Source organism: Prionailurus bengalensis, chromosome A1, assembly GCF_016509475.1.
Source record: "Prionailurus bengalensis isolate Pbe53 chromosome A1, Fcat_Pben_1.1_paternal_pri, whole genome shotgun sequence".
NCBI classification, from domain to species: Eukaryota; Metazoa; Chordata; class Mammalia; order Carnivora; family Felidae; genus Prionailurus; species Prionailurus bengalensis.
In genome coordinates, this window is record NC_057343.1 from 191417990 (window position 1) to 191432092 (window position 14103).

General features: G+C 45.7%; 1 protein-coding gene across 6 annotated transcripts in view; it reads right to left on the bottom strand.

Annotated features, from left to right (window-relative positions):
* Positions 1 to 766: 766 nt before the first annotated feature.
* Positions 767 to 14103, bottom strand: part of CYFIP2 (cytoplasmic FMR1 interacting protein 2) — a 129634-nt gene continuing 116297 nt past the window's right edge. For all 6 annotated transcript variants that reach the window (XM_043597333.1, XM_043597309.1, XM_043597327.1 and 3 more), the window contains 3 exons: positions 8709 to 8947; positions 7018 to 7165; positions 767 to 3678 (listed from right to left, as the gene is read on the bottom strand). In XM_043597333.1, the coding sequence (XP_043453268.1) occupies positions 3511 to 3678; positions 7018 to 7165; positions 8709 to 8947 (555 nt within the window). In that variant the 3' untranslated portion in view covers positions 767 to 3510. The remainder of the gene's footprint in view (positions 3679 to 7017; positions 7166 to 8708; positions 8948 to 14103) is intronic.

Consider the following 14103-nt stretch of genomic DNA (forward strand, 5'->3'; position numbering starts at 1 on the left):
TTACTCCAGGCCACAGGCCACGAGACCTAGGACTCGTCTTTGTGAGTGGCCTTTGGGAAAGCTGCTGCTGTGAAAAACATGGGACTCCACACACTGGTGTCAGTTTCACACACAACTTTGTAGTGTTCTTCTGGTGTCATCCTTTCTGAGGAGTGTGAGAGGTACCTTCAGCCTGGTAACTCCCTTGCTACCATGCTGGGCCTCCTCCTGATCCCAGGCTCTGCTCAATCTCCCTCACCCAAAGCCCTGCAAAGTCCAGTGGCCCGAAGTCTAGTTTTGGGGTCGGGACTGGTTGACCAGTCCATTAGCATGACAGCAAAAGCTCAGGCTTTGAAGCTGGGTTCAAATCAGAGTGGTCACTTAGCAACGGTGTAAAAGTGAACACACTGCACAGCCTTGTCTGTCCAAGGTGGGATACAGCACATAAAGTGACTGTGGCTGATTCAAAGGAATGGAAGAATAGGACTTAGCATGCTGCCTGCACACATTAGTTCCCATCCTTCCTCTTAAAATAGAGATCACTCAGTGAGACCATGGAATTCTGAAGAGCAACAACTATTGCCAGTATCTTATCTAGTATAAACCAATTTGTAAAGGTAATGCCTCCAGCGAGAAAGCAAAGCCAGCCATTAGTTTAGGGCACAATGACCAGCTATACCTTTATCACCTTCCATTCTCTTTCAGACTGTTTCCTCAGTCATCGGTGTTCATGTGGCCTTCCACAGATCAAGGAGCCCTGGAACAGGACCAGGAATCAAGACCAAGATGCTGGTTTGGAAGTTTTAATGGAGATGTAGAGATGGAAATGTTTATCAACTCAACACAGGTACCCCAAAATACAAAGCAAAATATCATCTTCAGCTGCATAGCAAATATGATTTAAGAATTTAACATCATGATTTGATCACAAGCGTAAATATAAGTCACCATAAATAAATGTAAATTCATTGTACAAAAATTCCCAACAACTCTTAATACAAATATGGTACATTTGACAGTTTTTGAAACAATTTTTTTTAACTTTTTAAAACCTAAGATTTTTTTTTCCTGCTTCTTAGACACACAAAAAAATCAAATCAAAAGGAGGCAGTAATACCAGGGAGGAAAGAATATTAAAGCTGTTTGGTATTCATAAATAAATGTTGCTGGCGAATCAGGGAAACGAAATGTCTTTCATTTAGGTGAAGACCTCAATTTACCAGGATCAAGTCTCTTGAGGATAATAGGATTCTACCCAAGGGGTCAAATTCAGGGTTACAGATGCAGAACAGGAAGGACAGGTTATTGAAATAGCAGTCTCCTCAAATGGATGACCCAAATCTCCACAAAGGCAATGACCATGGATTTGGAATAATCTCTAGGACTTAATAGCCAGTCACCTATCTGAAAGAGCCACTGTCCCCGGACAGGACTGAAGATTCTCTGCAGCTTAGAGATTTTTTTTGGTGGGTTTTGAAGGTGTGTTCCACCATGTAGTTCTATCATGCGGTGTGTGTAGCCTCTCCCTTTTGCCTTTGGCGCATCTATGGTCACCAAGAAGAAAAAAATTAAAAAATCAGAATAGGAAGTCGCATCTAAGGATGAGAGGATCTGCCGGTCCACCCTGAATCACTGTCCTACCCTACAAATATTTTCTTTCATGGCTCAGAAGGAGCTCAAAGCCCTAGTGGTGGAAAGACCCTCTACAGCAGTGGTCCTCAGATTTCCTTGTGCAACAGTACAACAAAGAGGGCTTGTGGATAGTGCAGATTTCCCTTACTCTGGTTAATTGGTTTGAGGTACGGCCCAGGAATCTGCATCCAATGTGCTAGTCTCAGGACATGTTGATATAGGCCTTTGGACCACATTTGATGAGCCCTTCTTTCCTCCCTGGTGGGCACAGTGTATCACACAACCTCTTGCTATGGACTGTTTTGCTCTTTCCATGGGGTTAAAATGGGCCATCTGTTAATGGTAACCATTTCCATTCATCCACCCTAAGGGAGGGGACCATTATTGTTTTATTTTTCTCACTTTTCTTTTCCTCCCTGGGTTGGGGATGAGATATCAAATGTCTCACTTTTATTTTCTTACAAGCTCAGGGTCCCAGGCTTCTTTGAGCAAGAGGTGCTCTGTAATGAGACATTCATTCCCAAAGCCTTCCATCCTTCTAACCAGTCTCCCTATGCTCACTGGGAGATTCTGCAGACTTTTGGTTGAGTCTGAGAAATGCACATAGATATGCCCCTGTGCGATATGCCCCAGGCCTCAAAATCTAAGTTAAAGAGAACTAAGGATGTTGAGAATAAAAGATAAAATGTCCTAGGAATCTTTCAGCTTCTAGGACAATGGAAGTACTGATTCAGTAGAACAGGACTCCTTTTCTGGGAGTGCATCCCAGTACTAAAAGTTCATTGACAAGTGTTATTTATATTCCTCACCTCCCTGACTCCAATATGTTTTGGGCTTCTGTTGAAATAACCCCTTAATATTTTCTTTCTCGTGGGAGTGTTCCTTGATGAGAGTCTGTGCAGAGAAGTTGTCCCTAATTTGGTCACTGGCTAATGCGGTGAGCAGTGCATGACTGACTTGTTCCATGCTGCATCCCCAGCATCCACTGCCCTGTGCAGCTTGGTGCTCACAGTATTTGATTGATGAATAAAGGAACCACCTCCTCACCAAGCTGAGATGGTCTAATGGCTTTCTGTTTGGGGCTATGGAATTCCTGGCTGTGTTAATAAATACTGTTTCTGCACAACAGACCTGACCATCTTCCTACCATAACTTCACTAAGTAAGATACGATTATGAATGCACTTCTGAGTTCTCTCTAGGAGCACCTGAGAGGGGAGTGGGGTTTGGGGAGTCCAGGGACAGCCAGGGCCACCACCATCAATCATGGTGTCAGTACCAGGAACCTCATCTTCTGTTTCCCATGGCTCTCAGGGTCTGGTCCATGACTGCTGTGGGTGCTAGAATCCTTGGCACCCAGAGCAGGGGGAGATGTCACCTGGGAAAATGAGGGGAGGGAGCCAGAGGAGGAGAGGAAGTCGGTACGTGGACATACTCCTGTCAGCTCAGGCTGGTATCTCGGGTTATGGCCATGCTCTTTTCTCCGCTCTGAGACTTCACTTCTGAGGTCACGTGTGGGCACTGGGTAGGAGGTCACCATTTGGGAGGAGGTCTTGAGAAACAACCATGGATGTGGGGTGGGGCTGTGAGATGGAGAAGGGGTGAGACTAGGGCTCTTAATACAGCTGAGGGGAAAAAAGAAAAGAAAAAGCACATACTGCCCTGTTTCTTTTGATTTTTTTTTTTTTTTCATTTACGCTATGGAGAAACCACCATGGAGATGTCATGGGAGAGCATGCACAGGCCCAGCCCTTGGGAGGTGTAGATGTGTTTGGGGAGGTTCTTGTTTGTGTCCAGGCCTATCCCATATGCTGTCCAGGAGGACCCTGTTGCAGGCTGGCCATGGCTTTCTCTCTCCTGCTTCTTCTCCTCCAGGTCGAGGGTCTGCAGGACCTTCCGCCTAGCAGGTGGTGGCCAAGGACTGGTGGATGGGTGGCTGGAAGCAACGTACGTGCTCTACGGTGGAGCTGTCCGTCTCCACGGACTTCATGTACTTGTTCAGGATGGCAAAAACCTCATTGTTCAAGATCTGGTACTTCCTAATTCTGTCTGCCATCTTCTTCAGTGGCTGCAGAAGGACAGGGACGTGCAGGTTAGGGGCAGGAGGAAAGGACAGAGGGGAAAAAAAAGGAAGAACAAGAGAAGAGTTCAGTGAGGTTGGGGTCCAGGGTCTTGATGCTTCAATGATCACATCACTCTCTTGCTTAAAGGCCTTGTATGGGTTTCCAGAACTAAGCAATCAAATCTTAACTTGGCCATAAAGCCCTTTGTGAGTTTTGAAACTTACTACAAAGCTACAGTCATCAAAATAGTATGGCACTGGAATGAAGACAGACACACAAATCAATGGAATAGACAGCCAAGAAATAAACTCCTCCATATACGGTCAAAGGATTTTTAACAAGGGTGCAAAAAAACATTCAATGGAGACAGTATGGTGTTTTCAATAAATGGTGCTGGGAAAACTGGATATTCACATGTAAAGAATGAAGCTGGATCCTTACCTTACACAACATAAAAACAAAAACCAAAAACAAACGTTGAAATGGTTTAAAGACCTAAACATAGGAGCTGAAACTATAAAACTCAGAAGAAAACATGGAGGAAAAGCTTCATGAAACTGAGTTTGGCAATGATTTCTTAAATGTGACACGAAAAGCACAAGTAATAAAAGAAAACATAGGGGTGCCTGGGTGGCTCAGTCGGTTAAGCGTCCGACTTCAGCTCAGGTCATGATCTCACAGTCCGTGAGTTCGAGCCCCACGTCGGGCTCTGTGCTGACAGCTCAGAGCCTGGAGCCTGCTTCAGATTCTGTGTCTCCCTCTCTCTCTAACCCTCCCCCATTCATGCTCTGTTTCTCTCTGTCTCAAAAATAAATAAACATTAAAAAAAATTAAAAAAAAAGAAAACATAAACTGAACTACATCAAAATTAAAAACTTGTTTGCATCAAAGGACACTATTAACGGAGTGAACAGGCAACCCATGGAATGGGAGAAAGTATCTGCAAGTCAATATCTGATAAGGGACTAATATTCAGAATATATAAATATATCCAGAATATATAAACATATCCAGAATATATATCCAGAACATATAAATATACATAATATCCAGAATATATAAATATAAATGTATATATATACACAACAAAAAACAATCCAATTAAAAAGTGAGCCAAAAGGGCACCTGGGTGGCTCAGTCAGTTGAGCATCTGACTCTTGATTTTGGCTCAGGTCGTGATCCCAGGGTCATGGGATCGAGCCCCTGTGTTGGGCTCTAGGCTGAGCATGGAGTCTGCTTAAGATTCTCTCTCTCTCTCTCTCTCTCTCTCTCTCTCTCTCTCTCTTTCTCTCTCTCCCCCTCTCTCTGCCACTCTCTCCCACTTGCATGCGTGCTCTCTCTGTAAAAATAAAATACATCTTAAAAAAAAAAGTGAGCAAAGGACTTGAATAGCCATTTCTCCAAAGAGGATAAACAAACAGCTGATAAGCACATGAAAAGATTCTCAACAATACTAGTCATTAGGAAATGGGAATCAAAACCAGAATGAGATACCCCTCCACATCCATTATGATGGCTATTACCAAAAACCCCAGAGAATAACAAGGGCTAGGAAGGATGGGGAAAAACTGGAACTTGTGCATTGCTGGTGGGAATGTAAAATGGTGCAGCCACTACTGAAAATGGTATGGCAGTTCCTCTAACATTAAAAATAGAATTAGCGGGGTGTCTGGGTGGCTCAGTTGGTCAAGTGTCCAACTTTTGATTTTGGCTCAGGTCATGAGCTCACAGTTCGTGGGACTGAGCCCACACTGGGCTCTGTGCTGACAGTGTGGAGCCTGATTGGGATTCTCTCTTTCCCTCTCTCTCTGCCCCCAGCCCCTGGCCCATGCTCTCTCTTTCTCTCTCTCTCTCAAAATAAATAAATAAACTTAAAAAAAAAAAAAGTGGAGTTAGCATATGACCCAGCAATTCCACTTCCTAGGTATATACAAAAGAAATGAAAGCAGGAACCTGAACAAATATCTGTGCACTCATGACCACAGCAGCATGTTCACAATAGCCAAAAAGTGGAAGCAACTCAAGGGTTCATCAGTGATGAATGGATAAACAAAATGTGGTATATGCACACACTAGAATATTATTCAGCCTTAAAAATGAAGAAAATTCTGGGGCGCCTGGGTGGCGCAGTCGGTTGAGCGTCCGACTTCGGCCAGGTCACGATCTCGCAGTCTGGGAGTTCGAGCCCCGCGTCAGGCTCTGGGCTGATGGCTCGGAGCCTGGGGCCTGTTTCCGATTCTGTGTCTCCCTCTCTCTCTGCCCCTCCCCCATTCATGCTCTGTCTCTCTCTGTCCCAAAAATAAATAAACATAAAAAAAAATTAAAAAAAAAAAATGAAGAAAATTCTGATACAAGCTACAACGTGGTAAACCTGGAGCACATGGAATAATCCAGGCACAAAAGGACAAATACTGTATGATTCCTCCTATGTGAGTCCCTGGCGTAGTCAGATCCTAGAGACAGAAGGTGGAAAGGTGGTTACCAGAGTCTTGGGGGAGGGGAGACTAGGGAGTTAGAGTTCAATGGGAACAGTGCTTCAGTTTGGGAAGCTGAAAAAGTTCTGGAGATGGAAGGTGGTGACGGCTGCGTGACAGAGTGAGCGTGCCCAATGCCACAGCACCACACACTTAAAGATGGTTAAGATGGCAACCCTGATGTTTTATGTATGTTCTACCACAATGGCAAAAAACAAACACAAATAAAACAAACACCCTTTATGAGGTAGCTCCTGCTTCCTTCTCCTTTCAGCTAGTCCTAGAGACCCACACTCTGTTCCAGCCACACATCTTCATGTCTCTGTGCATGCTATGGCTGTTCCCTCTGTCTGGAACATCCTCCCCATGCTGCACCCCATTTTTTTGCCTGGTTATTGGCTGCTGGTCATTCTGGACTCAGCTCAAGTGCTGTCTCCATGAGATGCCTTCTCTGGCCACCCCTCCCCGCCTGTCCCCTCAGCCCAATTTAGACAGCCCTTGTCAGTGCACCCCAGCGGCCCCGCTTACTCCACGGCCGCGTTTTTCCCATCCCCGTGCCTGTACGACTTCCGTGTTCAGTGAGAGTTTGTGTGGATGAGGCACCGGTATCAGCAGTCTGACTGGCACAGGCAAGGGGTAATTCAGGTCTGGAGCCCGGCCCAGCCCTGCGGGGTGACCTGATTCATCCCAGCAGGTTATGAGCAAGTGACTCATGGCTTCCTATAAGAAGGTCCCCGGCCACTGAGCATCTTTGTACCTACCTGTGGTGTGGGGACTTGGCCTCCACAAGCGGCTCACCCTCCTTTTCAGATGAAAGCCTGCCTGTCAGGCCCGGCCCCGCCTCCCTGGCCCCAACCATGAGCTGCTTACCACATTCTTAATGACCTCATCCTTCCCGTCCTGCCTCTGTACTTTTAGCAGGTGGTAACAGAAGTCAAACAGGTCGAAGCGACGCTGCTGGCCCAGCAGGACGATGATGGAGCAGCCGGCCCAGTTCAGACCGTCACCAAAACATTGCCTGGGAGTGGGGAGAGGAAGCAGCTACAGTGAGGGGCAGGGAAGGGCAGGGGGAGGGCTCTGGGGCCAGGAGTACAGACAGTGAGCAAGCCCGTCCCTGGGTCAATCCTCTTCATCTGTAAAGTGGGTACAAGGGAAGATGTGAGCATACGTTCACTTGTTCCAGGGACTGTGGTTACGTTATAAATCCTCCTAACCACAAAGAGGTGTCAGCCTATTAGCCACTGATGGAAAAATCACCTTTGGGGAAAACAAATTTGCAGGGAAAAAAATTCAACCAGTCCTTGAGATTTACGTGGCTGATTAGAATTCAGATGAGACTGTGTCTGACCTCTCTGTAAAGGAGCTACAGGAATGCTTGTGAGGCGAAGGACCATCTCAAACCAGGGGACCAAGTGGCCCACGCAGGCTCAGAGGGCAGGGATGGGGCATGGTGTGTGGACGAGCAGACACTATTGGTGTGGGGCGGGGGGAGCTGTGAGTCCTCCTGGGCTGGTAAGGCTCAGCCTGCATGCCTCCCGCACACAGCAGCATCTTGGGTGATTTTGGAGGCCATGGGGTCGTCTCTCTGCTGTTTTCTTGTCCTCAAGTAGCAGCTGCAGCCCGATGGGCAGATTTCCCTGCTTCCCCATCACCGTGGCTAAAGGGAAGGCCCAGCAGCTGCTCTGAAAACAGCTTTCCCGGCCCACTCCCAGCACCACTGCCTCCAGGATTCTCTGCCTCTCACTTGCTTGTTCTCCAGGAGGACAGGACTTGTCTTCTTCACCACTCTGCTCTTGGTGTGTGTAGCTGGGTGAGGGAAGGAAGAACTGGAATCTGCTTCTGTCTTCTCTGGGGGTAGGACTGGGTTACTCTAGAAGGCTTCCTGGTTTTCAGGAGTGTAGGCCTCATGAGGCAGGACTGCATGAGCAAGTTAGGGCATGAACCTCAGCTGGGGAGGCCTTGCTCTCTTTTCTATGAATCCTGGAATTTTGTGAGGGGTGAGGTGGACACTGGGCTTCTCAGTGACAAAGCCTCAGCAGGGCTCCCTCCTGCCCACGTGATCAGGGCAGCTTCGGGTCTCGGAAAAACCAGGCCCTGAGGGGTCCTCGACCCCAGGGCACATGCTCACGCACACACTCCTCTGCCTCCAACCACTTGCTGCTCTTCCTGGAATGTCCTCTCCTCCCCTCTAAGGGTTGAATCCCAGGCAATGTTCAAGGCTCAGATCTACTGTGTGATTTACATTCCCAAAACTCACTCCGCTCTCCTCAGGCACCTGTCACCCTTCCTGCCCTTCCTGCCAAGCGACCCCATTCAATGTGCCTTATGTCTATGCATGTTGTCTCTGCTCAGCCCTGTAAACCCCATGAGGCCAGGAACCATCTACTTTTGCTCAGTACTGGTGTCTGTCCAGCACCTGGCACATATGTGTATTCAGCGAGCAGCTATTGAACAATCTGCCCCTGCCCACCTTTCTGGGTGAGCTCTGGTAGCCTGGTGACTCTTGATCGGGGGAGACACACACGTCAGGTGGTGACCCAGCCTTCCCGGAGGGTACTCACTCAGCTGTGAACTCGTTGGTCCCCACAGGGATGCAGTAGACGAACTGCATGGCACTCCAGAGCCGGTGGAACTCTACACACTCATCGACGTGCATGACGCCATTGGTGGGCGGTGGGCCCCGCCAGATGGGGTCCTGTAGGTAGCTCCGGATGCGTGTCAGGATGACCTCAAACATGGACAGGCCGCAGCACAACCGCTCCTTGGTCAGCAGGTCGCCCTCCCGGGCGATGGCGATTTGCTGGGAACAGAAGAGTGCATAAACCTTCTAGCTTTACCTCAGACCCTGTCTTCCACCTCTCATGGGGGATTCCCAAACCCTACAGCTGGCTGTACCTGGGATTCATTCACCCACAGCAGGGCACTAACTTTGTAAACCTTAGTGCAATAGTAGGGGGTCTTGTGGCAAGACTTACTTGTGGTAAGTAAAATCTAGGAGCCATCAAAGAGGAAGAGTCCATTAAAAAAATCCAGGTCTATCACATCATGGAATGTCATGCATCCACTGCAAAGACTGAGATGAAACTACTACCAGTTCACACTCACTGAGTGTGTGTGTAACACGTCAGGCCTGTTCTAAGCTACTTATCCCTCACATCAACCCCATGAAAGAGGGAACGATTCCATGAAACACTGACACTGTTATCCCCGTTGTACAGATGAAGAAACTGATGTTCAGAGAGGCAGCCAGTGAGCGGTAAAAGCTTGGATTTAAACCCTAGTCTAGATCTATGGCTTAAATTCTTACGTGAATACACAGCAAGTTTCAAAAAAGGATGTATACTATAATCCTATTAAACACATCAACAACATACAATCCCATAGACAAACAAAACTATATGTGGTGTGTGTGTGTGTGTGTGTGTGTGTGTGTGTAAGATAGTTTAGAAGGAAATGTCAACTGTGGGAGCAGATAGGCTTGGCGAAGCACACAGGATTTTCACCTTTTACTTTAAATATTTCTGTACAGTTGAATGTTCTACAAAAAGCATATGTTACTCTTTAAATATTTGCCACTGATTTTACAGGATCATCTCCTATTAGAAATCCTCTAACCATTGTAAACTATCTCTATTAATAATTTAAACTGGCTTCACATGTAGGTCCTGGTTACTGCATCTCTAATAATCAGCCGGCTAGACAAGCACATCAAAACACATTACTGTCTACATTATGAGTAAAAATGTCTAGGGGTAGAGATCTCAAAACCATCTGCAAATGGTAGACAGACATTAACATTTAAGGTCAAAGTAAGGTCTCCAAATCTTGGGACAAGGCTAAAGAGTACTGGTCTCTGAGATGGAGAGGTCCACATGGCACTCACGGGGTCAGCTCTCCAGAAGGAAGTCTCCCCAGAGAGGTCATTTCACAGAGTGCCTGGAAGGGGCCTACCTGACTTCTCCCTTTAAGCTATCACACTGGAGCCCCTAGAAGGAGAGCAATCTCTAAATTAATCCACAGAAGGAAATAAATCAGGAAACACAATGCTGGAGCCCATTAAGAAAATGGGCTATGGGCTTAGTTGTCATGACAACTATAAACTGAAAGAAGTCTAGCACACACACAAAAAAACGTAAATTGGGGAAGACAAATTTGTGTTTCAAACATGAAGGAGAGGGAACCCTGATTCAGGCTGACTCATATTGATTCTATAGGCAGAGAAAGCTCCTGAGCAGAGAAGAGACCATTTAATTTGTCACAGTTGGCTAGAAGTGTCTTCAAAAGAATCCTGAAGCTGGTGTTTCATTCTGTTCTTACCAGGCAATGCTCTAGACTGGTATTTGGACCCTGGAAGGGCTCTCCACTCAGAAAGAGAGGGCCTGGTACAGGGAAGGTGCTCAGTAAATAAATAAAGGACCCATATTTGTTCTCAAGTCATGGATATTCCTCTTCATCAGTTAACACAGACAATTCTGGTTCACTAATTAATCTCCTGGGCATCTACATAGTCTGAATCAATCCCCAGGGCCTGACAATCGTGTTGGGGAAAAATCAGCAATGGGTTTATAAATCTGTACACAGACTTTGAACTCTGGTGACCTCCCCGCTACAACCAACCAAAGGGCCTGAGACTGAAATGGTTTAGGGGCTTTGTCCCTTTGCCTTGGAGAAGCATTTACCCTTACAGTTTCTCCTGGGAGGGAGCTGTAAAAGTAACACACAGTCACTTGGATAAATATGGAAAAACATTTTCAAAACATTATAAGAAAATAAAAATCTCCCATGAACCCCATTACCTAGAAATGTGTAACACGTCACATCTAGGAAATGAGGTTTCCTAGAGCATGGATATATGATTTGTGTTTATGTATGTGAGTGTGTGTATGCATCTATATTTAACAGAATTTGTTTATCTTGCTTTTTTTATCTTCAGATAGCAGCAATCTAAGAAAACTATTTCCTTCAATATTTTCAGTACTCTAATTTTTAATGGTTACATAAAATGGCCATTGATATATCATCATTTATCGAGTCTTCTACACTTTTTTTATTTTTATATTTTTTATGCTTATTTATTTTTGAGAGAGAGAGAGAGAGAGAGAGCGCGCGGATGAGCATGATCAAGGGATGGGCAGAGAAAGGGAGACACAGAATCGGAAGCAAGCTCCAGGCTCGGAGCTGTCAGCACAGAGCCTGACACGGGGCTCGAACTCACGAACTGTGAGATCATGACCTGAGCCAAAGCTGGAACACTTAACCGACTGAGCCACCCAGGCGCCCCTTGAGTCTTCTACTCTGATTATTTTAAAGTGTTTACAAATTTTCATTATTGCAGACAATTCTTAAGCAACTGTCCTCCTATGTAATTCTTTTTAAGCTTATCTCTGATCACTTTCTTAGGATAAAATCCTAGAAGGAGGAGTAGGACGATGCAGTTGAAGTGTGTACATATTTTAAAAGGCTTTTGCTACATAGCAGCACACTGGTCTGCAGACAGGCAGAAGCACTCTGTACCCTCTGCGTGAAGTACGCACCTTTTACCCTCACTAGCACTCTGTTACCAGTAAGCAAAGTTCTTTGCCAACTTGAGAGATGAAAAACTGTACCCTAGTCTTTTAATTTCCATTTCAGTGATTACTGGTAAGGTTGAACACTTTCACTCTTTGTTGGCATTTATACTTTTCAGGGTGTGAGTTTTCTTTCATGTCCTTTTTCCTTTTTGCTTTGAAAAAAGTGCACTAATGATTGTTTGCAGCAAAGGCCCTCAATTTGTGACTTGGTGTTATGTACATATATATGAGATGTGTTTCATATACATTTCATCCAGTTCTTTTCTAGCCTAACTCAACGGGGGGGATTTTTCTCTCTCTTCCTGCCGTTCTTTTCTGAGTTAACAAGGGAACAGAAAAAGCATCTGTGAAAATAAATGTGGAAATAAATTTCTTCATGGAACACTTTGATTACGTTTAGTGCCCTTTGGAGGAGAATGGTATCTCGATATCCTTGGTATCATCCTTTGTGTTTTTTGAAAGTCTTTTAACTTATTTTTGTTCGTCACAACAATCATGAAAGACGGCTCAACTATGGCAGCCAAACACCCATTAGCCCATTTCATAGGTGGGGAAACAAAGACTGAGATATTCAATGTCTAGCAGTAGATTATGCATCAATTCAGGTGTGAAGCTGGAACAAGGACCCCTGGCTACTGTGCTTTCCATGGTAGCACCGGAGATCAAATCAGGTCACCTGAGTATGTCCCAGAAATCAATGCAAACAGTACGACACCATCAAAACCTCTTGACTTTAAACATGTGGCAGGATCTCCCTTGTTGCTCACTTAGATATTATGTGAGTCCCCTGAACCCCAGCTAGCCTGGAAGGTCATATTTTGTTAACTTTTCTTCGGTCTATGGGACGACTAAGTTTTGGACTATTCCTTGAGGGCTGGGAGACAGAAAACTGGCACTTCCTCTCCAGCCTCCAGAATGTCTAGGCTTTTGTTGGTCAAATACTCAGCATTTGACAAATTGAGATTTCTAACAGTCCCAAGGAAATGGTGTTCGCCAGAACATGGAAGGAATTTACAGTCTTCTAAGTGGAAACACATGCCAAACCCTGGATGTGAGAGGCCAGATTCTTGTAGGATGACACCAACAGCGGAGCAGACACATTTCTATGTCGCCGGCTTGGGGGATTTCTCCCTAAAAGGAAATCTTTAGATGACTCCTCTGCTCAGCCTCTGAAGGCCAAAAAAAAAAAAAAAAAAAAAAAGTGTGCATACTCCACAGGATCTGAATTCTCCCCGTGGTGACTCCAAGGACCCAGATGCCACTGAACACTCAGTCACGGTTTTCAGTAGGAGGTGGGTGGCACACAGGTGGTCTGGTGATGGCTGCTCAGGAGCCTGAGGATGGAGCAGATTGGGTCCTGCCGTGTGCTCCAAATACTTGCCCTGATTTTTGAGAGAAGAGGCTGCTTTCTGCCCCCTCGCTGAGGATGTGAGTCCTTCAGACTCATCAGGTTTGGTGGTACGAGCAGAGAGGACCCATGGAATGCAAGTCCGAGTGCACACTGGAATCCCAAACCTTTTGAACAGTTGGCAAAGGCGAACAACACACACCCACCCTGGCTCGTCTCACCAGGGCGCCCCATTTCTCTACCTGTGGAATTCCTCCCCTGGCCTCCTGAAAATGTGCAGATCACTCAAATCAACTTGGAAGGAGACAGCACGAGATCCTCGTTGTGTCCCTCCCCTTTTCTCTTCCTGATTCCTGCCACTGTCTTGAGTTCTCTGAGGCAGGGGTCCTGCCCCACTCATCCTCATGTGCAGAACAACTGGCACTGGTGTGTAAAAATTCATTTTTGTTTCAAAGATTTTATTTTTAAGTAATCTCTACACCCGAAGTGGGGCTCGAACTCACAACCCTGAGATCAAGAGTCGCATGCTCTATTGGCTGAGCCAGCCAGGCGCCCCTGCAAAAACTGATTTTAATTACAGCATTAACACATGAGCTTATTCACTTTTGAAAAGATTAGAGCATTACAGATAAAGCTGACGTGTCCTGTGATCACTGCCCCATCTCTGTCTCTTTCATCTGTCTTCAGAGGGTGCCGCTCTTATGAACTACGAGTATACCATCTTTCAGGAAAAGCTTCACTGATATGGTTTTGTTGTATTCATTCTAACTGTGCTCTTATGATCGATACACATTGATGCACTTAGATCTCATTTTTCCTTTTCATTATTATATAGAAAGTATTGAGCATTCAATGAACTTTACCACATTTTATTTAGTCAACCCTCTGTTGGTTGTTTCTAGTTTTTGCTTTAACAAACAATGCTACAGTCAACATCCGTGTTCCTGTGTTTTTCCAGCAAAGATATCCAGAAGTGAATCACTGGTTCTCAGGGTGTGTGGAGGTTGAATTCTGAGAGGCAACTTACTCCTGATACTC